General features: G+C 42.8%; 1 protein-coding gene across 1 annotated transcript in view; it reads right to left on the bottom strand.

The window, feature by feature from the left end:
* Nucleotides 1-351: 351 nt before the first annotated feature.
* The window catches only part of LOC141259249 (tRNA (32-2'-O)-methyltransferase regulator THADA-like), a 110,948-nt gene continuing 83,860 nt past the window's right edge, over nucleotides 352-27,439 (bottom strand). The window contains exons 18-31 of the mRNA XM_073674889.1: nucleotides 24,949-25,094; nucleotides 24,742-24,870; nucleotides 20,929-21,033; nucleotides 20,652-20,846; nucleotides 20,025-20,175; nucleotides 19,706-19,931; nucleotides 19,387-19,614; nucleotides 16,816-17,023; nucleotides 15,765-15,962; nucleotides 15,421-15,644; nucleotides 15,011-15,196; nucleotides 14,693-14,938; nucleotides 14,377-14,585; nucleotides 352-725 (exon numbers count right to left, since the gene is read on the bottom strand). Of these exons, the coding sequence (XP_073530990.1) occupies nucleotides 442-725; nucleotides 14,377-14,585; nucleotides 14,693-14,938; nucleotides 15,011-15,196; nucleotides 15,421-15,644; nucleotides 15,765-15,962; nucleotides 16,816-17,023; nucleotides 19,387-19,614; nucleotides 19,706-19,931; nucleotides 20,025-20,175; nucleotides 20,652-20,846; nucleotides 20,929-21,033; nucleotides 24,742-24,870; nucleotides 24,949-25,094 (2,735 nt within the window). The 3' untranslated portion in view covers nucleotides 352-441. The remainder of the gene's footprint in view (nucleotides 726-14,376; nucleotides 14,586-14,692; nucleotides 14,939-15,010; nucleotides 15,197-15,420; nucleotides 15,645-15,764; nucleotides 15,963-16,815; nucleotides 17,024-19,386; nucleotides 19,615-19,705; nucleotides 19,932-20,024; nucleotides 20,176-20,651; nucleotides 20,847-20,928; nucleotides 21,034-24,741; nucleotides 24,871-24,948; nucleotides 25,095-27,439) is intronic.

The following is a 27,439-nucleotide window of genomic DNA, read 5'->3' as shown; positions in this document are numbered from 1 at the left end:
AATTCTAACAGTCTATTCAGTAGGACTATCAGCTGTGTATCCACCAGACTTCTGCACAACACAACTGATGGTCCTAACCCCATTTATAAGGCAAGAAATCCCACTTATTAAACCTCACTGGGCACACCTGTGAAGTGAAAACCATTTCCGGTGACTACCTCTTGAAGCTCATCAAGAGAATGCCAAGAGTGTGCAAAGCAGTCATCAAAGCAAAAGGTGGCTACTTTGAAGAACCTAGAATATAAGACATATTTTCAGTTGTTTCACACTTTTTTGTTAAGTATATAATTCCACATGTGTTAATTCATAGTTTTGATGCCTTCAGTGTGAATGTACAATTTTCATAGTCATGAAAATACAGAATCTTTAAATGAGAAGGTGTGTCCAAACTTTTGGTCTGTACTGTATATTTCAGTATACATGGATAAAAACAAATCTTTGCTAAGACATGGAGTCTCCATTACACAGCAAAAGTTTCCTGTATAGACTTGTATTGGTCACTATATTAAAGAATCCCAGCTGATCAAGTGCAAGCTCTTTCTTTATCTGAGATATCTCCTTGGTCAGAGAGCCTGGAAACAGTTTTAAATGTGTGATCTGGATGTCAGGGTCTAGTAATATCTCCTTGGCCTTGAGGAGCAGATTAGTTCGAAATAACAAACTTAAGACAGCGGCATGTACATGGGAACAAGCAGAGGCTCTCAGTGATGGAAGCGATATGCATCCTAAAAGAAAAAAATGGTTGAACATTTTAGTAGAATTAAGCTATAGAGTTGTAGGTTATCAATATAAAAAAGTGAACATGAGAATAGATTTATGTAAGTGCTAAAATACATTTAACCTCCTTACACAATAGTTATATATAAATCTTATTGGTAGTTCACAACAAATGTCCTCTCTTTATACTGTGTAAGCTCAGAAACTGCTGAAGATTATAGAGATTGGGGAGTATTAATCTTGATAATGTACTTTATATACAGTGGGGAAAATAAGTATTGGATACACTGCTGATTTTGCAAGTTTTCCCACCTACAAAGAATGGAGAGGTCTGTAATTTTTATCGTAGGTACACTTCACTGTGAAAGACAGAATGTAAAAATAAAAACCCGAAAATCACATTGTATGATTTTTAAATAATCATTTTATTGCATGAAATAAGTATTTGATCACCTACCAACCAGCAAGAATTCTGTCTCCCACAGACCTGTTAGGTTTTCTTTAAAAAGCCCTCCTACTCTGCACTCATTACGTGTATTAATTGCAACTGTTTAAACTTGTTACCTGTATAAAAGACACCTGGTCCATACACTCAATCAATCACACTCCAACCTCTCCACCATGGCCAAGACCAAAGAGCTGTATAAGGACACCAGGGACAAAATTGTAGACCTGCACAAGGCTGGGATGGGTTATAGGACAATAGGAAAGCAGCTTGGTGATAGAGGTAATTCATAGGAAAGGTAGCGATATAGTCCGTATATATAAATATCGAAATTAATATATTCAGATAGGGTATTGGCTACCCATTATTGGACTCTAAATAGCCAATCGTCATATACATGAAGGAAACCAAAGCAAAAAGAGAAAGACGATCAAAAAGGCCACAAAGTTTGTACAATCCTAAAAAATTCTTTATTGACAATGATTAACAGGAAAAATGGGGTGGGGTGGGGTGGAGGAGTGCAAGTGTACAGGTAGCTATGTGAGCAATGGACACACAGTAGTGGAGCTACAATTCATTAAGATATTAGTAACACAGTATACAATATATCTGCATCTCTCAAATACCATAAATCCATAGTTGTATACATAGATATATTACCCCTATCAAGCACTCACTAATGTGCCACAAGATTATCATATAATCATATAAGTCATAAAGGTTTGTAAGGCACGTCTAGAAGTCTGGGCTGATGGCCTACACAGGTAAAGTCACATTGACATATAGAGCAAAGTCATGCCAGTTATACCGAAAATTCAATACCTGGGATGCAGCGGGGAGAGAGAGCACAGAGGACTTCACTAACAGCGCATTCGCCCCCACACGTTTCGGTCCTGTCTTCGTCAAGGGGAATATGAAGTGAACGGTGGTGGTATTTAAAAAGGGGCACCAAAACGTAATCACAGTCCGGAAGTGACGCAAGCGTCACTACTGCAACTGCGATGCCAGCCGGCCTCCGCGTCATGTGACGAATGACGTCAGGATCACATGGGGACCACATGTGACCTGACGTCAGTCGGCACATCAAGATACGGAAAGCTGGAGGGGCCCACCATTAGATAACTCAGTGCATATCCACATGGCCATGATAAGGACCAACATGGACCATACACAGTTTTAAGGGCACCCATATATATACATTGTCGTTGAATATAACAGCATCAATATAAGGGGAGTCAATAGGTATATTTAATTAAAGAGCGGCCATGCAATATCATTAAGGTTTCATAATGTATTAACTTCGTATTCTAACCGACATATTTCTTTAAGTGAATACTGCATGGTTGTTCGACAAGCAACCTGTACATAACAGCAGCAATATAATCCATATATAGTACTACTCATATACCCATTAGATCATCCCCTCCAAATCAACTGTATCTATACATGGACATACAGCATATACAGCACTAAAATTACATATGTCTACATCAAAAAAAGACAACAAGATTTAACCATACATATATGTACATATAAATCTTGACACCATAGGTGATGATTAATCCAATAAGGACAACTTATGGCCACAAATCCTAATAAGATACACATATGCGTCTACATAGGTGACTCCTGCAGCCACAGGGGTGCCACGGAACAGCAGATGACAGACCACAAAGCTTCCACTACGTACATGACGACATAATTGGAACCCTAATATAAAGGAAGATAAGGGGGTGACAGATTCCCTTTAAGAAATATGTCGGTTAGAATGCGAAGTTAATACATTATGAAACCTTAGTGATATCGCATGGCCGCTTTCCTTTGGCTTGGGTATGTCCTCTTTTGCTTATTTAATTAAAACGTACCTATTGACTCCCCTTATATTGATGCTATATTCAACAACAATGTATATATATGGGTGCCCTTGAAACTCTGTATGGTCCGTGTTGGACCCTATTATTGCCATGTGGATATGCAAAGAGTTACCTAATGTGGGCACATACAGATGTAGGTATAAACCTCTCCACATCAAATCTTTGCTGTATTTCATCCTGACCCCGCACGCATGCGTGCTGCGGCTCTGTGGTCCTCACTGGCTTTCCGTATCTTGATGTGCCAACTGAGGTCAGGTCACGTGTTCCTGACGTCATTCGTCACATGACGCGGACGTCGGCTGGCATGCGTCGCTTCCGGACCGTGATGACTTTTTGGCGCCCCTTTTTAAACACCACCACTGTTCACTTCATATGTCCCCTGACAATGGCAGGGCTGAAATGCGCATTGGGGGGGGACGCGCTGTTAGTGGAGTCCTCTGTGCTCTCTCTCCCCGCTGCATCCCAGGTATTGAATTTTTGGTATAACTGGCATGACTTTGCTCTATATTTCAATGTGACTTTACCTGTGTAGGCCATCAGCCCAGACTTATAGATGTGCCTTACAAACCTTTATGACTTAATATATCCATGTATACAACTATGGATTTATGGAATATGAGTAGTGATAAGCAAGCATGCTCGCTACTGCTCGGTGCTCACCCGAGCAGCTCACTGCTCGAGATGTTTGGCGCTCGCCGAGTATTTCCAGGGTTGCTTGGCGGGAGCTCGGGTCTTCTCTCTGCATGTTTGGCGCTCTTTAGAGCGCCAATCAACATGCAGGGATTGTCTGCCACACACTGTTATTCCGCAGCCATGTTGGTTGTGGCATTACAGTGATTGGCTGGCCGCACAGCGTCATCAGTTCTATATCAGACCTGACACCGCTGTGCTCGTCACAGTCACTCCGGAATCAGACAGTGTAGGGAGAGATTTGCTTGTTTCTAGTTAGTGTAGGTATACCAAACTATATTAGAGACACATATCCATCTCAACTAACAGTCCTTCTGAGGACTAATCCAGCTGCAGAGATATCAGTGCTAAGCAGGCAGGCAGGGTATATAGCAGACTGCAGCAAGAGGGTCCATTCCAGTTCTGTCTGCTGTTCGCTTTTACAGATATTTGTAGAAATAGGCCAAGGTATCAGGGGCCAGGAATATTTTTTTTTTTTATCTTAATCCTGATTATTTGCTTAAAAAGCAATCCAGAGAACACCGTGTATCTGCGCCATTTGCTTGTTGGCACTGCAGAATACAGACACTTCCTTTTCATATTATAGCGCTAAAAATCATGCGATTTAAAACTGTGGTTTGTCCGTCACACGGATCACATATAATTGCGCTGAAAATATTGCCATTTCTGGCCTCCATTAAAATTTTGTTTCAGTGTGTCAGTGAAGTTATTGACACCGGTTTGCTGTTAAAAATAGTTACCTACAGGCCAGCTATTTAAAACTATGGTTTGTCTGTCACACGGATCACATGTAAGTTCGCTCCAAATTCAGCCATTTGTAGGGAGTGTGGAAGATATTGTCCTCCATTTAAAATGGGCAAAGCAAGGGACGGGGAACTGGACGTGATGGTGCATGCAGAGACCGAGGCCATGGGCAAGCTGAAATTGTGCCACAACAAACACCACTATTGAACACAGAGCAGTGTGAAAACGTTATTGGTTGCATAGCAGATAATGCTTCCAGTCACTTAGCCACTAGCACTTAGTCTGGACCGCATATTCCTCACCCTGATCCTCCTTCCTCCCACCATGCAGAGTGCCCAGAGACAACTGATCCCACACTTGACACTCCGAAGAGCTGTTCACTTTTCCATTTATAGTTTCGGGCCTCTCGCCTGGTCCACTTGAAGCGGGGCAAGAGGAGATCACATGTAGCGATGCCCAAATATTTGAGCAGCCTCGGTCATACGAAGGCGACGGTGGGAAAATGTCAAAAAAGGTGGACAATGATGAGACACAATTGCCAGAAAGTCAGGAGGAGGACCAGTGTGCAGAAGTGAAAGACGAGGTGGTGGATGATACAGTAACTGACCCAACCTGGCAGGATATGCAGAGCGAGGACAGCAGCACACGGGGAGGGAGGCAGAGCACCCCAAGAGGCAGGAAGAAGCAGTGTGGTGGCTGCAAACAGAAGGCGGGCAACCATTCGCCGTAACACCAAACACAACGAACGTTGCCAGTACAACTGTTAGGTCTTCCCGAGTCTGGTTGTTTTTTAAAGACTCGGCCGATAACCCCCAAAAGGCCATTTGCACCACTTGCCAGCATCAGCAGGGGTAGCTGACCACCACCAGCATTGATCAGGCACATGGCAGCAAAGCACCCAACTTTGTGGGCCGTACCCCAAGGTCCAGGAACAGTGTCTGCGGGTGACGCCACTGCTTGTTTCGCTGTTGTGCGTGCAAGCCAATCCCCTGTCCATAGTGTATTCGAAGATGCCTCCTGCCCTGCACCTGTCGTTGCTCACTCTCAACTAGCACCATCAGCAAGCATGTCCTTGTCCCATCAGCAAGCGCGTTCAATTGTCCATACCCCAGTCCTTGGAACGCAAGCGCAAATACGCAGCCAACGCCCCACAGGCCACACTACTAAATTCCCACATTTCGCGACTGCTTGCACTTGAAATGTTGCCTTTTAGGCTCGTGGAGACAGAAGCTTTCCGCAACCTGATGGCAGAAGCTGTCCCTCGGTACTCGGTCCCCAGCCGCCACTATTTCTCCCGGTGTGCCATCCCCACATTACACAAGAACGTGTCCCATAACATTAGCTGTGCCCTCAACAATGCAGTTACAGGGAAAGTCCACCTAACCACGGACAAGTGCTTGTGGGCAGGGACGGTACATCTCGCTGACGGCACACTGGGTTAACATAGTGGAAGCCGGGACCCAGTCGGACCTTGGGGCGGAACACATCCTCCCGATGCCGAGAATTGCGGGCCCTAGGTCAATCAGGGTTGGCCCCACAGTCTACAGCTCCTGCACCTCAGCCTCCTCCTCCTCTTCAGACTCCATCTCCCAAATGACCACACCAGTCACAAGCTGGAAGCACTGCCTCGGCCAAGCGGCAACAGGCTGTGCTGAAGCGAATATGCTTAGGTGACAAACCGCACAATGTTGAAGAGTTGTGGACAGCTCAGAAAGAGCAGGCAGATCTGTGGCTGACACCGCTGAACCTACAGCTAGGCATGGTCGTGTGCGACAATGGCCGGAACCTGGTGGCGGCTCTGAGGCGAGGCGAGCTCACACACGTACCATGCCTGGCCCATGTGCTTAACCTCGTGGTTCAGCGGTTTTGCAAAAGCTACCCGGAGTTGCCGGATCTGCTTGCCAAAGTACACCGCCTGTGTGCCCATTTTAGAAAGTCAGCTACAGCTTCCGCCGCCCTTGCCGTGCTTCAGCAGCGTTTGCAGCTTCCGCTTCCGGCTCACCGACTGGTGTGTGATGTCCCTACGCGTTGGAATTCTACACTGCAGATGTTGGGAAGGACTACCAGCATCAACAAGGCAGTCGGTATTCAGCTCAGACTCCACACATAAGACCCCAGGAGTGGACATGGATGTCAGACATCTGTACCATCCTCCAAAACTTTGAGGACTCCAAGATGGTGAGCGGCGATGACGCCATAATTAGCGTCGCTTCTCTGTCTTCTGAAACGCTCTCTGCTCACAATCAAAGAGGATGCATTTCAGGCGGAGCACGATGAGATGGAGCAAGGAACCATACAGGGTGATTACACACAGCCCAGCCTCATCTCATCCCAACATGGATTGGGTGACAATGAGGAAGAACAGAAACTAATTTCATGTGCTGTAGACGGTACTACCTGCACAACTGTCATACCGTCTGTTCAGCGTGGATGGCCTGAGGACAGGGAGGAGGAGGAAGAGAGCATGGTCAGTCGTCCTCTTGGTGAGGACATGGAAGTCTTGCCTGTTGGCAGTCTGGCACGCATGGCTGAGTTTATGTTACGCTGCCTTTCTCGTGACCCTCGCGTTCTCAAAATTTTGGGTGATAGTCATTACTGGTTGGTGACACTTCTAGACCCACACTACAAGGAGACCTTTATATCTCTTATTCCTGAGGTGGACAGGTGTACAAAAATGGGGCAGTACCAGAAAGCCCTTGTTGCAGAACTATTAAAAAAATTCCCATCTAAAAACACTGGCGGCAGAGGTCATACTTCGTTGGACAACCAAGGAGTACAGCCGAGAGAGACACAACTCCAATCCAGCAGAGGCAAGGGAACACTGTCAAAGTTCTGGGAGAGTTTTCTCAGCCCCTCCCATCGCACAGTCCCTGAGGCGCGGGGTACTCTCACAAGGAGTGCAAAGTTTGGGAAGATGCTGAGGGAGTACCTTGCCGACCGTACCAACGTCCTCCGTGATTCCTCTGTGCCTTATAATTATTGGGTATCCAAGCTGGACATGTGGAATGAACTGTCTCTCTACGCCTTGGAGGTCCTGGACTACCCTGCCACTAGCGTTTTATCAGAGCAGATTTTTAGTGCCGTTGGTGGAATTATAATTGATAAGCGCATCCGCCTGTCAACTGAAAGTGCTGACAGGCTGACTCTTATAAAAATGAACAAGGGCTGGATTGGGCCAGACTTCTCAACACCACCGAATGATAGCAGTGTAACATAAACTCAAATCCAGTGTCTTTTTGGGGAGGTTTATTCCCATGCACCTTTTCACACCCACACATGGGTATAACGCTTCCTGATTTTGGCTATTTGCTTTTGTCCTCCTCCTCCATCACCATATCACCAGGGTGACAGTGGTCCGTGATGCAACACCCACATAATTTTTTTAAAGGGTGTTTATGATGCCTGTAAAAAAATTTTTAAATACAGTACGTTCATGTATACCCCCCAGGGGTAAATGTTTGTCAGCCCATACACTTAGTGCATGGGCATTACAAGTATAGGAGACCCACTCCTTTCTAATGGGAACATTTTTTTATGAGGCCCTCCACGTCTTTTCCAAGATGCACTGGAGTGCCTCCCAATTTTTGTCAGCCCCTGCATTCACTGCATAGGCCAACACTATCGGAGACCCACTTCCTAATAATGGGAACATGTTTTTTCAGGAGGCCCTCCTCTACGTCTCTTCCAAGGGGCATTGGAGTAGGTCCAAATTTTTGCCAGCCCTTGCATTCACTGCATAGGCAAACAGTATGGGAGACCCACTTCCTAATAATGGGAACATAGAGGAGGGCCTCCTGAAAACAAAGTCTCTTCAAAGGGGTATTGGGGTGCGTCCAAATTTTCAAAGGGGTATTGGGGTGTATCCAAATTTTGGGCAGACCTGCCACTCACTGCATACGCAATAACAGTATAGGAGACCCAATCTTTAGTAATGGGAACAACAAAGAATAGCCGGCTGATGGCTCTCTAAGAATAGCGAGGGCTGACTGCTGGCCCTTTAAGAATAGTAAAGGCCACCTGATGGCCCTATAAAAATAGGCTTTGTGACCATGTCTCACACACCACATGGCCAGATAAGGTTGTAAAATCTTAAAATGACATTTCCCGGTGAATGCATTTGTCATGGTTGAAAGCAACGCAAAAGTGCAAAAACACATCAAAAGCGCTACGTGTGAACATAGCCCAAGGTGTGGAGGAGTATTTTTCCTGTTAATCATTGTCAATAAAGAACTTTTTATAATTGTACAAACAGTGTTGCCTCTTTGATCGTCTTTCTCTTTTTTGCTGTGGTTTCCAAGCAGCTTGGTGAGAAGGCAACAACTGTTGGCACAATTATTAGAAAATGGAAGAAACAAAAGACGACTGTCAGTCTTCCTTGATCTGGGGCTGCATGTAAAATCTCGCCTTGTGGGGTAAGGAGGATTCTGATAAAGGTCAGGAATCAGCCCAGAACTACACGGCAGGATCAGGTCTATGACCTGAAGAGAGCTGGCACCATAGTCTCAAACATTACCGTTAGTAAAACAATACGCCGTCATGGATTAAAATCCTGAAGGGCACGCAAAGTCCTCCTGCTCACGCCAGCACACGTTCAGGCCCGCTTGAAGGTCACCAATGACCATCTGGATGATCCAGAGAAGGCATGGGAGAAGGTCATGTGGTCAGATGAGACCAAAAATAGAACTTTTTGGTATCAATTCCACTCACTGTGTTTGGAGGAAGAAGAAAGATGAGTACAACCCCAAGAACACCATCCCAACAGTGAAGCATGGTGGGAGAAAAATCATATTTTGGGGGTGCTTTTCTGCAAAGGGGACAGGATGACTGCACTATATTGAAGGGAGAATGAATGGGGTCATGTATTGCGAGATTTTGGCCAACAACCTCCTTCCCTCAGTAAGAGCATTGAAGATGGGTCGTAGCTGGGTCTTCCAGCATGACCCGAAACACACAGCCAGGGCAACTAAGGAGTGGCTCCGTAAGAAGCATTTCAAGGTCCTGGAGTGGCCTAGCCAGTCTCCAGACCTGAACACAATAGAAAATCTTTGGAGGGAGCTGAAGTCAATGTTGCCCATTAACAGCCCTGAAACCTGAAAAATCTGGGGAAGATCTGTATGAAGGAGTGGGCCAAAATCCCTGCTGCAGTGTGTGCAAACTTGGCCAAGAACTACAGGAAACGTCTGACCTCTGTAATTGCAAACAAAGGTTTCTGTACCAAACATTAAGTTCTGTTATTCTATTATGTCAAATAGTTATTTCGTGCAATAAAATGAAAATTAATTATTTAAAAATCATACAATGTCATTTTCTTGATTTTATTTTTAGATTCTGAAGTGTACCTATGATAAAAATGACTGACCTCTCGATTCTTTGTAGGTGGGAAAACTTGCAAAATCAGCAGTGTATCAAATACTTATTTTCCCAACTGTACACTGCTCCATAAAATTCAAAGGAACCCTTAATCATCACAGTATGGGCAGGTCTAGATGGTCTAGTTGCAGTGAGGCCGAAGCTCTGCCCACACTCAGCAGGCCAATGGTCACAAGATGGTGATACAAAATCATGCGGCAATAGGCAATTGCGGTAAGCAGACTTTCTGATGCAAGCAGCAGAACATACCAGTTGACCGTACCCTATAGCCCCAAGTCAACCAAGCTTCAGGGATATTAATATAACCAGATAAGATGAGGCCAGATGGAGCTGCCCGCCAAATGCGGATAAAACTGCCCACTGCCATTTCCATCTGTAAAACCAGATTCCACGACCATTGGACAGCCACAGGTTAGAGGAGCTTTGGGAATACAGTCTGGCCATATCCTTAGGTCGCATAAGCATTTCTGAATCACTCTCATTGGCTTTGATGGAAATGAAAGCGACAACAGGTGCACTGGAGAGGTAACAGCAAGACAATCCCCAAAATGAGAATGGTACAGATGTATGCCACAATTACACTCTCCTTATCCTTCCTGAAGGAGTCTTCTCTAGTTTTGCTCGTGTCCTTGTTATTTTTGGTAGAATGAATCCTATTCAGGTTGCATAGGTAGTCCAGCTTCTCCATATACATGCTGTCGCAAAAAGGATTGCAGTGTAGCACCAAAGACTGTACCGGAACTCACTGATGCTCTAAGCCAGATGTACTAAGCGAACCCCAAAGACACCACCCACCGTCTCACCTGGAGCATGCTCAGATGTTGTCACCAGTGCATACAGGCGGTGGGGGGTGCATATACTATACACTGTGAGCACAATTATTAGGCAATTGGTATTTTTAATGATACATTTTATTAATGAACAACTACATTGCTGTTGGTCAAGCCAAAAGGTTAATAAACCTGAGTATTTAAGAAAGTAAAAGTGAGATTTTGTCTTTCTTAGGAGAATATTTCGGTGTGCAGAATTATTGAGCAATTGTTTGTGTGCTGGATTTTTAGCCAACTAAATGAGAAACGTAAATTTTCCCTTCTCAATTGTTTATTTTCATTTGTTAAAGTGAGAATAATAATCAAATAATTCAATGTACAAAAATACATTTCTGACATCTCAAAGAAAAAAAATAACAGTTACCAATATAGCCCCTGTTCTTTCCAATAAGTCATAAGCCTTCCATTCATGGAGTCTGTCAGTTTCTTAATCTGTTGACGATCCACCAAAGCTTCCTAGACAATGTTCAGAGAGTTTTCCTTCACCATAAGGCTGAGTTCACACGATGCGTTTTTAATGCGTTTCCACGGCGTTTTTGCAGTTGCGTAAACGCCGCGGAAACGCATTAAAAACACATGGTAGAAGGGCAGCAATGTTCCCCAATTGAAATCTGCATGTGCTGTGCCCATGATGCGGATTTTTCCGCAGCGTAAACGCTGCGCTCAAAAATCCGCAGCATGTCAATTAATTTTGCGGAAACGCTGCTTTTTTGGCGCCATTGACTTGCATTAGACCGCATGGAATCCGCATCACTGTATATGTTGATGCGCTTTTCATGCGGTCTAATGTGCGGATGGTACCCGGGTGTGGATGAGAGGACTCTCATCCAGACCCAGGTACCATTAAAAAAAAAAGAATAAAATAAAAAATATATATATACTTACCTTCTGACGGCAGGCGCAGCGCTCCTGCTTGGTTCCCCGCACTTCGCGGTTGAATGAAGAAGGACCTTCGCTGAAGTCAGAGTCATGTGACGGGTCACGTGACGCTGACGTTGGCAGGTCCTTCAGTCTTCACTGCCGGTAGCCGGGACCGAGCGAAGCAGGACACCGGGGGCCATCAGAGGGTAAAGTATATATTTATTTTTTGACATTCACACACTATATAAATCCATGCCGGTTGCATGGATTTATATAGTGTGAAGTTGACAAGAACTTTCCAAGTGATGCTAAAATCGCTTGGGAAGCGCTTGTCAACCCGCATGCGGAAATGAAAGTGAAGACCGCTTCACTTCCGCAAGTCCCTGGCAGGAAACCGCATGTACAATCCGCATGCGTTTTTTCCTGCCAGGGAGATGCAGAAATGCTCAGGAAAAAATCCTGAGCATTTCTGCATCGTGTGCACATACCCTCAATCACCCGTTTACGTAAGGCCCACAAGTTCTCAGTAGTGTTTAGGTAAGATGAAGAAGGGGGCGGTGTAATTATTCTTTCATCTTTAAGGCCTTTACTGGCCAGCCAAGCAGTAGAATACTTTGATGCATGCCATGGAGCACTGTCCTGGATAAAAATCATAGTTTTCTTGAAAGCAGCAGACATTTTTCTGCAACACTTCTTGAAGAAAGTGTCTTCAAAAAATTGGCAGTTGGTTTGGGAGCTAATTTGGAGTCCATCTTCAACCTGAAAAGGTCCAACTATTCATGAAGGTCCGTGCCCATTACTGATCCAGCCACAGGCCCATCCATCTGATCTGTCAAGAGCCACTTTCATCTCATCAGTCCATAAAACGCTTGAAAAATCTGTATTCAGATATTTCTTGGCCCAGCCTTGACATTTCAACTTACGTTTCTTGTTCAGTGCTGGTCGGGTTTCAGCCTCCCTTACGTTGGCCATGTCTCTGAACAACTTTGAACTTCTGGGCACTACAGGGAGGTTGCAGTTCTGGAATATGAAAGCACTGGAGGATAATGGGTACCTGGTTGCTTCACGTTTGAATCTTCTCAAATCTTTGGAAGTTAACTCCTTCACCATCTTGGGCTTTTCAGTTTACGTTTTTTTCTCCCCTTCTTCCCAGAGTCATAACTTTTTTATTTTTCAGTCAATATGGCCATGTGAGGGCTTGTTTTTTGTGGGACTAGTAATACTTTTGAACAGTACCATTTGGTTTTACCATATAGTGTACAGGAAAACAGGAGAAACATTCCAAGTGCAGTGAAAGTGCAATTCCACAATAGATTTTTTTTTTTACCATGTTCACTAAATGCAAAAAACTGACCTGCCAATATGATTATCCAAGTCATTACGAGTTCATAGGTACCCAACATGTATAGGTTCTTTTTTATTTAAGTGATGAAAAAAATATCCAAAGTTTGTCGGGGAAAAAAAAATGGCGCCATTTTCTGAGACTCGTAGCGTCCCCATTTTTCAGGTTCTGGGGCTGGGTGAGGCCTTATTTTTTGTGCCTCGAGCTGTCATTTTTATTGATACCATTTTGGTGTAGATACAATGTTTTGATGGTCCGTTACTGCATTTTATTGCAATGTTGCAGCGACCCAAAAAATTCTGGCGTTTTGATTTTTTTTCTCGTTACGCCGTTTACCGATCAGATTAATTCTTTTTATATATTGACAGATCAGGCGATTCTGAACATGGTGACACAAAATATGAGTATTTTTTAATTGTTTTATTTTGAATGGGGCGAAAGGGGGGTGATTGTTTCTATATTCTCTATGGGAGACTAGAAGCTGCTATCATCTGATTGCCTGTTGCAGAAATGCTCATCTGCTTTGAGCGCCGACCAATGGGCGGCGCTCATAGCAGATTGGCTATGACAGCCACAGGGGTCTCCTGAAGATCCTGGGTTGTCATGCCAACCCCATGGCGCCCCGCGATCATGTGACGGGCGCGCCAATGGACAGGTCTTATGACCCGCTTCCGGCCATGTTAAATGCAGCTGTCGGAGTTTGACAGCGCCATTTAAAATGTTAACAGCAACGGGTGGATCGCGATTCCATTCGCGGCTGTTAGAGGCACACGACAGCTGATTAGATCAGCTGTCATGTGACAGAAAAGATGCGGTCTCATCGCTGGAACCCGCATCAAATAGGGGGAGGCGACCTTGGACGTATATATACATCCAAAGTCATAAAGAGGTTAATGTGCATCTTTTTTTCTCAACACATATTTTGCGATCCTGTTGGCCATTTGCAACAAAACTTTTGATGGTTCTGTGACCATGCTCCAATATCTCAGCAATTTCAAAAGTGCTGTATCCCTCTGTAAAACTTTTAAAATTGTTTGAGTTTTCATAGTCAGTTAAATATTGCTTTTGGTCCATTTTGCCCGGGGAAAACAAGCTGCCTAGTAATTCTGCACACCTTGATAAAGGATGATTACATCTTTAGGCCACATCCAATCTCATTTGACAAATACATATCACTTGATATTCTTCATCTAATAAGTATTCACATTTATACAGCTTGCAGTTGGAAAATATGCAGAAAAATGATGATATGGACAAAATACTCACTTGCCTAATAATTGTGGACATAGTCTATTGACTGTTGGAATATAAAAAAAAAAATTCTCAACGAATTCCACATTTTATAGCAGTAAAGATTTGTGATTTAAGCGTTCCTTTATATTTTTTTGAGCAATAAATATGTGTCTTTAAAAGATTACACAACTTAAAAGAAAATAAATAACCAAGAAACATTGAATTTATTGTATGTGTTATCATTCATTCTGTCATCATTTTGTTACTTACCCTGTTCCTTCACCCAGCTGTGCCATCTTTGTATCTGTTCTCTCACTTGAATGGCTGTACTTTCTGCCCATTGAACCACCACAGAGCATAGAGACGATTCCTGAACCATAAGATCCAGTAGCTCTAGCATCATTGGACATAGCAGGTTACAAAGAAAGTTAGAGTCTGAAAACACATTAGGCACATCCTCCTCATAAAGTGACATTGACCTGCAAAAACAAGGGCCATTTATATTTTAGATGGCAAAGAATAATATTTTTTACAGCTGATCTGATTCTATATATGCTGATGATAGAAGTAGTGTCCTTTAAATCACCTGTCAGGAAGAGAGGAAAGTGCAGCATGAAGATCATAAGGGGGAAGGCGAAATATGAGAGAATGAAAGGTCTCCTCAAAGCTCCAAAAATTAGCCTTCAAAAGATCCAGGAGACCAAAAATAGCCCAGTCACTGTGCAAAGATGTCCCAGCTGGCTGGTTCAGGGCAGAAACAGCAAATTTAGCAGCAATGTCCCTCACACCTCGGTCCTCATCTTGTAGCAAATCCACTCCACAGAGTATAACCCTGAAAAAAAAAGGTTTAAAAGAAAAGAAACGTGCAGTGAAATATGCCAAGACCTTAAGGGAGTTTTCTAACCTTACAGCCAATTGTGAGAGACCAGGTACAGAACATGAAAGTGCTAGTCTAACCAGGTCACCTCCAGAAAAGTGCAAAGCCTCCGCTGCAGCCAGTCTCAATTTCTCACATGATATTGCGGGGTCTGCACACACACAGAGAGCAGAGAGCCAACGGGTAGAAAGGGACAGATCATTCCAAATGCCACTGTCAAGATTAATTGAGAAAAACAAGAATTATTTCATAAATTCAAATTGCTCAAGTACACATTTCTTTCTGTAGGATAAATACATTTTCTAACTAGTTGACTTTATTCCAATAGTCATAATGAAATACAGACCTACTCTATGACCGATGTATTTCTCATATCACCAAATTTTTTTCTTGCCTATCTGAAATCCCCATGACATCAGCCTTAAGCTTTTAATTACCAATGTGTTAGTAGCAGGCTTAGTGTAGAAAGGGCATTGCCGCGGACTTGAGGACCTTCTTCCCTTGACTCCAGGAGGGACAGGAGACTGTCAACACACTGAGTAATATTAGGAAAGGAAGAACGATAAACTGCTAGATGTGGGCTAACTTTGTGCAGGTGAACAAAACCTTCCAAAAGGAGACACATAGAGGGATTCGTGGTCAGCTGTTTGCACAACATATCCTGGCACATAAAAAGAAAAAAGAACAATTAATACTAAACCGATCTATCCTAAAGTGACTATGAAGTTCAGATGACTAGAAAGATTTACATATTCTTGCTTAGTTTTAGATTTTATCATACCTGCAATACCTCTCTTAGTAACTCTCCCAATGCTCCAGGAATCTCTCCAAACTTCTTTTCAATTACCCAATGAAGTACAGCTGAATCTCCAGACTGAAGAAGCTGTGCCACTAGATGGTAGCCAGAGTGCCCCGAAAAACTGATGGCTTCACTGCAGATGTACCGGACACATGCTTCATGAAAAATGTCAGCACCAATCTGTGTATAATAAATGAATCTTAAAGTGAGACGCTCTGTACTCCTGGGACGTCTTTTTCAGGGATTAAATATATTTATCATAATTTACCAAACATGGAACTTCTTTCCTTAGAACTTTGCATTGCATTTGTATTGTATTTGCATTGCATCCTCTTAGAAATGTATACATAGATAACTTGGTGTTACCAGACATGCCTACATCCACTGCACAGTCTGACATTGTCCAGTAAGTGTTAGAGGGTTTAGGGACACACCCCTTTGGCAAGATGGGAAACACCCAATTTTCAATTTATTCACACATTTCAAAAAGGAACAATAGAGGCGCACATAGGGGAATAAAATAAAACTTCCTTCTCCCTGATCTCTGAAGATACAGCAGAGGGGAGTTATATATCATTACAAACCTTTTTGGATCTTAACTCACGGCAGTCAGTGAGGGAGAGGGTGACAGCTGACACCACCGTGGGATGAGATCTGACAGGGTTTGTAATGAAAAAAATAACTCAGCTCTGCTGTATCTCAACACAATAGATGCAGAGATCAGTGAGGAGGGCGTGGTCTTTTTTCCCCCTGCATGAGAAGGCCTGCTTATGATTGTTCAACCTCTTGCAGAGGAAGAAGTTCATGCCCCGAGAGAAAAATCTCTGGAAACAGCCAGTTGAACTATAACATAAATTATAACGTCAACTTTACAAGTTAATATCTTTGCAATGGAGAGGAGAAATTAAAAATTATGTTGAACTCAGCTCTGCATCCAACAATCTATGATATGGCCAATTTAACTTGCTCAAACTGGTGAAATGTCATCTTTAAATCATCATTTTATTGACAACTGCTCATTTGATGCTCTCACCTTTGACAGGAGATTTTCCTCAAAAATCATCTCCCGACAGACTGTCTCATGTACTTGACTTACGATGTCCCCTCCACCACTTGGCAGCAACAGGCAAAGAACTTCCAAAAAGGTACTTCTAACCAATGCACACTTTTGCACTGGTGATAGCAGCCAACGAAATGTTAGAAGCTGCTTTGCCACCTCCAGCTTGACATGTTCCGAAATACTAAAACGAAAAGACACAAATATAAAGAAAATAAAAGCAATGTAGATGGAAAATAGAAATGAAAACTGCTGTCACACATACAATAATAATTGTGGAGGTAAATGCCATTTGTAGGGATTCACACTCTGAAGGACAGAGTTCAAACAGGCACTGGATTCTTGTGTCATCTGCTGCTGAAACTGTTGCAGCTGCTGTAATTGCTGTTGCCGCAACACCGGGACCAACTGCTTAACAAGCTCCACCATGCTTCCAGACTGTGCTTGCAATGCTGTAGCTGCCTTTACTCAGGACACTCAGTTTTATATAGTAATCATCTGTGATCTTTGGGACTGTGCTCAGCATTCAAACAACAATTGTTGGCATTCACGCTCTGCAGTAGGCAGCATTCACACAGACACTGGATTCTTGTGTCCAAAACAATGTGACGTTTATTTCCACAGGTTGCACAGCACCAAAAACAAAACCATAAACACAAAATCACTAGTCTTGTTCAGGTGCTACCTAAACCAAAAGAGACCCTGGCTACTCATACACGCCTGAGCTAGTCCCAGTTCGGTCAAACACAACAGCTATTGTCCATAGCAACCCTTGATACTTGCAGTTTGGTGCACACAGCCTGTGCAGTCTCCTCTCAGAGAGATTCTGGCTTATCTCTCTGCAGCTCCACTCTGCTCAGCTCCCCCAGCTGAGTGAACAACAACTGAACACATGGCCTGGTTCTAGACATAGCTAGCCAGGCGCACGTAAACAGAACCTCCAGTGCTAGGATTTAACCCTGTCCTATTTGGCTTTCCTACACATTGTTAACAATAAGCCACAAACTACTACTTGAATCCTCTATCCTCCCCATTTATGGCCAAATATAATTTATGTGCATTAACTTGATAAAATATGTGAAAAAAAAAATGAAATGCTGCTATAATATGTTACACATAATGGTAACCTGTCAGCACTAATTAACCGTTTAAACTAGGCACATTGTGTTGGAGTCATCATATATAATTTGAGAATGAAACATTAATACCAAAAAGGTGTTCTCCAAAAATATAATAAAAAGGCTCCTGTCACATAATTCAAACTACATCCTGTCCAAGTCAAGTGTCAGAACGGGCTGCAGTCTGAGGAAAGACAGATCTCGAGACTTATATCTTAACTGACAAAAGAGCTGTATCGTAAGCACATATAACAGCACTGCTGGAGAAGTGCTATGACAGGAGTAAAAATAAGTCTTCTTCTTGGCTGACTGAGCAAAAAGGTTTTTTTTTTCAGACTCAGTCCTTTGTGCTCAGTCAGCCGAAAAGAAAATATATTTCTTCTCCTGTCATACCACTTCTCCAGCAGAGCTGATATGTGTGCTTACAATACAGCTCCACTGGCAGTTGAGACACAGGTCCCTAGAGCTGGGTTTCTTCAGACTGCAGCTCATCCTGACACATGACTAGGACTTGAAATACCCCTTTAATATGTGAATGTGAAGTTTTGTGTGCTGTGCACTAGCTTCCAAGAAGAGAACCTCCATTTTCTTTCATGAGAGTTATAGTAATAGTCATGTGCACTGCTATTACTGCAGATTATATATGTCACATTTTCACTGCAGGTATACTGACTTGGTGTTTTGTTCTCATACAGGATACAAGTGAGCAAGTGACAACATTACTGTGGTTAAATGAGTGAGGACTTACCCCATGTTCATAAAAAGCCAGACTTGCATACTTTTTGGTATGCCTGGCGGACACATTGGGATAGAATTAGAATTGATTACTGTATTAAAGTACACTATTGAAACATACGGCTATGCTTCTGTATGTATGGATGCATGCATTATTTAAAGCATTTTATCTTTAGAAAAATGAGAAGTCTTTACTTGAAGATAAAAATCCTTGATGGAGTTTGATGACAATGAAGGGGGTTTTCTACACCAGGGCAAATTTTCAGCAAGCTGTGCAGTGTGATGAATATAAACAGTGTGTAATGTAAACACTGTTAGGATACGGCTTTGAAAGCCGATCTGCATACTTGTGGTCATGTGCTGACTAGTTAATAATCTATTGAGAGTAGTAGCTGAGAAACTACTTGGCACAGGACTGTAAGAATGCCAAACGTATACTCATGGTCACATAACAACCACGTGAATCAAATAGCAGAGCAGAATCCTCACAGTGTGTACATTACACACATTATTTGGCAAACTGCTCTTAGACATTTTTTACCATCGGTGAGATAAGTACATGAGCCATATATAATAACTTTAGGGGAAAGCTATGAAAAATAATAAAAAATACAACTTGTTTCTGCAATCCTGTCAAGTGTCTTGACTATAGGCAAATACTAACATTGGTCCCACGCAATCAATGTATTCTCACCAGTTTTCCTTCATAGCTAGTGACAGCAAAGCAAAAATCTGCTGCAGTCGTCCATGTAAGGTATTGTGAGACACTCCATCCTTGGTATGAGGAAGGTCATTTATCAGTTCAACTATTAGTGCATGATAATCCATCACTTGGACAATAGGCACAAGAGCACGGGCAGCCATGACACGCACCGCATAAATGGGGTTCTCTCTCAAGTCCAACAGAGGCTCCATAAAACATCTGTATAAACAATAATAAAGATATTGCTTTATGATATAATTGCGTAAATCTAGCAATGCTCAGTAATAAATGCCTCCCAAAAGTTAATCACCTGGCTTCACTGTCTCCCCCGGGCTGTAGCTTGGAAAGCAGTGTAAGGATAGAATGCAAACTGGGATGCAGCATTTCTTTTGCCCGTGAAGCCCTTTGCAGTTCTTCCAGCAATACATCACTCAGTCCTGGGTATTTCCGCAGAAGAGCCCCAACATGCAGTGTGCTCTGCACAGAGCAATCTGTATCACTGCGAGACAATCCCAGCATGCCAACAGTGAGCGCAGCTTTACAAAATGTAAGAAAAAAAAAAGAGGATTCATTCATTGCATCAAGAATTCAATTAATGTCAGATACGTTTTTAGTGAGACAACACTTACTGAACAGCTGTAGAGCTGCATTACGCATAGCCCAGCAGGGAGAGCACAGACTACTGACTGCCAGGGACATCATGGGAACTGCATGGTTAAGTAGTGTAGAGCGAAGGCCAGCAGATCGGAGCATTGTCTGAAGAGCATGAACAGCAGATACCTAGAAACCAAAATATACAGAAATTAAGGGATATAATCTAATATCACAAAAAATGAAAACTTTATAAACCTAAAAATGCTTAAAGGTGTTGTCCTCTACTCGGATAAAACCATCTCTATCAGCATGTTAGCCCCCATTATGTCACGTGATACCTACACCTAATCAGTGCTGGCTTCACTCCCCCTGCCTTCATATGAATCAGACATTAAAAGCGGCCAGCCGCAGCTCTGACTTCCTCTTGATGTCTGATTTGTACGAAGGTGGGGAGAGTGAAGCCAGCACTGATTGGGTGCAGAGATTGCAAGACCTAACAATGTGACGCGATCCCCGGGAGAGCGCATGCCGACACAGCTGGAGCGGCGCCTGCACCAGAAGTGAGTATAAGTGTTGCTATTTTACTGGGGGCAAACATGCTGATTGAGATGGGGCTGTCAGAGTAATGGACAACCCCTTTAAGTTTAATCCAAGCTCTGTACCTGAGGAAGGTCGAGTGTGTGGTCCCAGTTAGAGGGCAGGGGCTCTTTAGCTAATGTGAGTAAGGACAGTACACCGGTTTCAAGAAGTGGGTGTTGAGGGCCCTCTGCAGATAAGATGCCCTGCAGGAGAACTGGAAAGCCTGCAGCTCTACGAGTAACAGAGAGAGAGTGCTGAGACTTAGTCAGCAACAAGGCCTGCAAAACACACAACACTGTAAGAGGAAATGCAGCACAGACAGGAACGCTTGATTTATAGTGTACACAATGTATATCACACCTGCTCCATCATCTTTCTTGGCAAGTCTCTCAAGTTTTGATCTTTATGGTGAAGTAGTGCAGAGCAAAGCCTGGTAAACCCTGTGCTGCATCCATCTACAGCTCCCTGCAGGATAAACAAGTGACATACAACTGTGAAAAAAGAAAACAGGGGTGCATTTTAAAGAAGCACTCCCATCAAAGATTGTATCCTCTTAGTTTATTGCAATCATCATATTATACAGCACTGTGTACTTACAATTGCTCATTTTGCCTTTTTACCCAGCTAATTCTTCTCTTTTCTCTGCTCTATGTAGAAACAGGAAGTCTCTTTTCCCTGCATTTATCATTCCCCTTTTCAACTCCTGACCTAGCTGCTCCGATCCTCCTCCCTATCAGGGACTTTTGCAGTGACTTATGACTCATACAGGGAAAATGGACTTCCTGTTTCTACATAGAATTTAGAAGGATTCAGCTAGTCAGTTTTTAATCACGTGATGTCATAGACCTAATGGAAAACAAAAGCGTTAACTGGGTAGAAGGGCAACATAAACAATTGTAAGGACACAGTGCTATATAATATGACTGCAATATTTTAAGAGAATAAAAACTTTGATGGGAGTGCTTCTTCAAGACCTTGTAAATTAGTTCACTACCGGAGGAAACAAAACTATCTCGCTAGTGCAATCCAATGAAGGTACAGTCCTGCTCATCGTTATTGTCACCCATGAAGTTTAAGTACATAATGTGGAATATCTCCTGAAAAACATGAATCAAGTGAAACTGTTTTTTTGTCATTTTTAAAACAAAAAACAATGGGATGGAAAAACAGTAAATACTAAAGATTGCTGTGTCACTGGTATTGGCACCCTTTACATTAAAGTAGTATGGAAACACATTTTGACTCGCCTGTGGTAAATCGCAAAAGAGATTCACCTGTAATTAATCGTCGGTGCCTCGGTGACATGAATTAGCCAATGAATGATGACTTCAGTGTTTTAAAAAGCCACATTCTAGGCCCTGTTCCTTTGTCACAATGGTGAAGATAAAGGAGCTGTCTGAGGACATCAGAAATACTATTATTAGCAAACACAAGACTTCCAAAGGGTATAAAGCCATCTCCAGAGACCTTGGTATCACGGTTTCACCAGTGCGCAATGTTATTAAGAAATTTGCCAAGCATGGAACCATCAAGAACCTCCCTGGACGTGGGGGAAAGAGGAAAATTGACAAAGGTTGGTGCGAATGATGGAAAAAACACATCAAACAACCAAAGACCTGAACGCCAACATGGAACAGTCTGGGGTCATGGATTCAACAAGTAGCATACGCTGCACAATAAACCAAGCAGAGCTTTATGGGCGAAGGCCAAGGAATAAACCATTGCTGAAGAAAAGATATAAAAAGGAAAGACTGATCTTTGCCAAAAAGAGTACCTTGACAAACCACAATCCTCCTGGGAAAATGTTCTGTAGACAAATGAAACAAAAAGAGCTTTTTTGCAATGCAAAGCAACAGTTTGTTTACAGACGGTGCAATGAAGCTTAAAAGAACACCTTACCAACAGTTAAGCATGATAGAGGATACATAATGGTGAGGGGTTGCTTTGTTGCATCTGGTACTGGAGGCTTTGACCGTATCACAGGAATCATGAAATCAGAAAATTACCAAGAGATTTTAGAGCGAAATGTCCTACCCAGTGTAAGAAAACTTGGTTTAAGTCCAATATCATGGGTCCTCCAGCAAGACAATGACCCAAAGAACACATCCAAAAGTACACAGGAAGAGTTGAACAATAAAAAATGGACTGTTTTAAAATGGCCAGCAATGAGTCCTGACCTCAATTCCACTGAAAATCTTAGCTGAAATCCGCCATTGGGAAAAAGAACCCTACAAACATTCAAGAGCTTGAATAAACTGCAAAGGAAGAGTGGGAGAAATTTCCAGCTGAGAAGTGCAAGAAGCTTATAGATGGCTACGAGAAACGTTTGGAGGCTGTCACCAATGCCAAAGGGTGTGCAACCAAGTATTAATTAGGGGTGCCTTTACGGTTGAACATGCAGTTAATTCTGTTTCTTCTTTGAAATTGCAACATGCAAGTTGAAAAACAATGTTTTCTTGTTGTATTACTTTTGACCATTAATGAAAAAATCCTACGGATATTACTTTGGTACATTTCCATTTATTTCTGACGATACTGTATAGTCTATGAAAAAAATGAAGGGGTGCCAATAATGGTGAGGAGCACTCTAGCTATCATATAAGTCAATATGAGATCCTTTAACGAGACTTAAAACATAACAAACCAGGTATCTTAGCCAAGGCACATGCCGATCTGCAGACAGCTGTTAAAAGGGTTTTCAAACGAACAAAAGTTCATTTTAATCAATAGATCTTGGAATAATAATAACTTCCACAATTGGATGTTTAAATAAAATGTTCCTGTGCTGATATAATCTTATAAAGGTGTAACTGCTGTGTACTGTGTAATGGCTGTGTCTGACCGTGCAAGAACATAGTCTGATCATACCACAGATCAGATCAAAGAGTATACAGACATTACAGCAGGGATCACAGCTGATTCTTTCTTTGAAGTAAAACATTGTTTAAAAACAGACAGGGAAATGTTTTACCTCACAAAAAGAATCAGCTGTGATCCCCTGCTGTAATGTCTGTATACTCTTTCTTCCTCCCCTGTGGTATGATCAGACCATGTTCCTGTACGGTCAGACACAGCCATTACACAGTACACAGCAGGGGCACATTTATAAGATTATCTCAGCACAGGAACATTTTATTTAAACAAATCCAATTTTAAAAGTTATTATTATTCCAAGATCTATTAACTAAAATGAACTTTCGTTCATGGGAAAACCCCTTTAAGGGTGAACCTTCCGCCTCACCAGTACACAGCAGAGTTTGGCTGTATGAATGTGTCGTCCCATATTGCAGCATTAGGACTGAGGGAACAGTCTCTCAATAAGGAAACCAGTGGTGTATGGAGTCTTATTGGCAATGCTCAATGAGGAAAAAAAATTCAATGAAGAACTTGTGAAAACATAGATATTTAAAAGGTCACTGCCATTCCAACAAACTTTGCCTAAATCGAAGGGGAGGAAAAAGCAGAAGTGCAAAAAAGAAAAATTGACCAGTTCTTAAGGGGTTAAATAGTAACTGTACAGTATATACCAATGCTGATGCTAATATTTGGTTAGAAGTAAGTGGGGAGGCCCACTAAAACTCTTCATTATGATCTGACAAGGAATAGGAGAGTCTGAAAAGTGTCACTTGTGGAGGCGGGGCTGGTGTCACTTGTTCTCTGATTACAATGCACACTGATAGTGTGCAATTTTGCTGGCTCATCACTTCACATCAGAACCGGCGAGGGAGCACATTGTCACTGTGCACAATGACAAGATTCTACTGAGCATATGTCAATTGACAACCACCACATGCTCAGTAGAGCAGGGACTAGCCCAGCCCCTGAAAAGGACATCACTGATGACGCTTCGTTTCAGGGTGAGGGCAGAGGCTGCAGCAGTGACCGCAGCCTCGGGCTCTCGATGACAACTCATTTCAGTATCCCAGCATGCACTGGGATTCTTAAACGAACAGTCATCAAACAGGAAGTAGTAAAAATAAAGAAGTTAGATAGAGTAGTGAGGGAACGTTAGGGAATTTTTAATTAAAGTATATTAGAAAAAAATATTAGATTATGACATTAAATAGACAGACATTTAGGATTAAAATACATTCTACAGTAGTATCCCGCCACCCAGTTAAGCCTGGATAACTCCTTTAAGTCTGTATATAAAAACTATACCATGAGACTTACCCAGTGACGACATCTCATGAATATATCATGATATGCTGCCATAGAAGCCTCTACTGCAGCATCAGAAATTATAGGCGTAGGAGTGGCAATCAACTTTTCTACGAGTGGCCCAAGAAACATTCCAATTTCCTGGCAAGGTCAAATAAGAAAATGAATTAAGAGAATGACTTTGTCAAGCAAACGTTTACTATCTGATTAAAGTCTCACCTTTAAGGACACCCAGCAACAAGTCATGATGAGGCTGTGCTCTTCTGAAATAAGAAGGTCTTCCTGCAATTCATCGAGGCCTCTATCATGTGCGATTAGGACACTGACAGCCTTCCCCATATCTTGAAAAGATGGTGCAGCTACTTCTGTGTAAGGTACGCAACTTTGTTAATGCCATGAATAAAACAGGCACATATATGGTTCACCTTGCAGAAAGTCTTACCCAAACAATAGCTAACCAATTTGATGCAAAAATACAACAAAAAAAAACCAAATTAGCCACTGAAGTAAAAGAATATAATATTGTACATATATGGGCAGCACGGTGGCTCAGGAGAATATGATGGTGCTTTATAAGCTAAGCATAAATAAATAAAGAATAATAATACACTGATCAAAAAATAAAGGGAGCACTCAAATAACACATCCTAGATCTGAATGAATGAAATATTCTCATTGAATACTTTGTTCTGTACAAATGAATGTGCTGACTACAAAATCACACAAAAATCATCAATGGAAATCAAATTTATTAACCAATGGAGGCCTGGATTTGGAGTCACCCCCAAAATTAAAGGGGAAAAACACACTACAGGCTGATCCAACTTTGATGTAATGTCCTTAAAACAAGTCAAAATGACTCTCAGTATTGTGTGTGGCCTCCACGTGCCTGTATGACCTCTCTACAACACCTGGGCATACTCCTGATGAGGTTGCGGATGGTCTCCTGTGGGATCTCCTCGCAGACCTGGACTAAAGCATCCGCCAACTCCTGGACAGTCTGTGGTGCAAAGTGACATTGGTGGATGGAGCGAAATATGATGTCCCAGATGTGCTCAATCGGATTCAGGTCTGGGGAACGGGCGGACCAGTCCATAGCTTCAATGCCTTCATCTTGCAGCAACTGCTGACACACTCCAGCCACATGAGGTCTGGCATTGTCCTGCATTAGGAGGAACCCAGGGCCAACCGCACCAGCATATGGTCTCACAAGGGGTCTGAGGATCTCATCTCGGTACCTAATGGCAGTCAGGCTACCTCTGGCGAGCACAAGGAGGGAAGTGCGACCCTCCAAAGAAATGCCACCCCACACCATTACTGACCCACTGCCAAACCGGTCATGCAGAAGGATGTTGCAGGCAGCAGATCGCTCTCCATGACGTCTCCAGACTCTGTCACGTCTGTCACATGTGCTCAGTGTGAACCTGCTTTCATCTGTGAAGAGCACAGGGCGCCAGTGGCGACTTTGCCACTCCTGGTGTTCTGTGGCAAATGCCAAGCGCCCTGCACGGTGTTGGGCTGTGAGCACAACCCCCATCTGTGGACGTCGGGCCCTCATACCACCCTCATGGAGTCGGTTTCAAACCGTTTGTGCAGACACATGCACATTTGTGGCCTGCTGGAGGTCATTTTGCAAGGCTCTGTCAGTGCTCCTCCTGTTCCTCCTTGCACAAAGGGGGAGGTAGTGGTCCTGCTGCTAGGTTGTTGCCCTCCTACGGCTCCCTCCACGTCTCCTGGTTACTGGCCTGTCTCCTGGTAGCGCCTCCAGCCTCCGGACACTACCCTGACAGACACAGCAAAACTTCTTGCCACAGCTCGCATTGATGTGCCATCCTGGATGAGCTGCACGACCTGAGCAACTTCTGTGGGTTGTAGAGTCCGTCTCACACTACCACGAGTGTGAAAGAACAACCAACATTCAAAAGTGACCAAAACATCAGCCAGAAAGCATTGGTACTGAGATGTGGTCTGTGGTTCCCACCTGCAGAACCACTCCTTTATTGAGTGTGTCTTGATAATTGCCAATAATTTCCATCTATTGTCTATTCCATTTGCACAACAGCATGTGAAATTGATTGTCAATCAGTGTTGCTTCCTAAGTGGACAGTTTGATTTCACAAAAGTTTAATTTACTTGGAGTTATATTCTGTTGTTTAAGTGTTCCCTTTATTTTTTTGAGCAGTGTATATATCAATCATAATTGTAAACACTCAGAAGCTAAAAAGGGAACCTTGTCACCTTGGAAAACGCTAATTACCTGTATTTGTAGAGCTAATCTGCAGCTAAATAGTGATACAAAAGCAGCACCAAAGAAATGAGCTGGAACCCATGTTGATATAAGTGTAACAAACATAACCTAGAATAAAAGCAAAACGAATAAATACCCTGCGATAAGTAAATGGTAATGGTACGTGTAAATAACATAGGGTACTTAGCTGGCACGGTTTTTATCAAAAAAGCATATAAGATATCCCTCCTGGGTCCTGCTCTGCTTGCATCTATTGATATCGGCTGGCACATAGAGAGGTTTTTACGTTAGAGATAGGACCTTCCTGGTTGGGTACACCTTGTCGCGGTGGGATGGCTTATACACTTTTTTGACCAAAACAGTATCAATTAAGTACCCCTTGTAATTTGCATATACTATTAGTATTTACTTACTGCAGGGTATTTCATAATTTTGTTTTTACTCTATATACTTTTACAATGC

This window comes from Phyllobates terribilis, unplaced genomic scaffold (assembly GCF_046119375.1).
Source record: "Phyllobates terribilis strain yellow unplaced genomic scaffold, ASM4611937v1 Scaffold_1__5_contigs__length_1240528914, whole genome shotgun sequence".
Lineage (NCBI taxonomy): Eukaryota > Metazoa > Chordata > Amphibia > Anura > Dendrobatidae > Phyllobates > Phyllobates terribilis.
The sequence above is the reverse complement of the archived record's forward strand: the minus strand, read 5'-3'. Positions and strand labels throughout refer to the sequence as shown.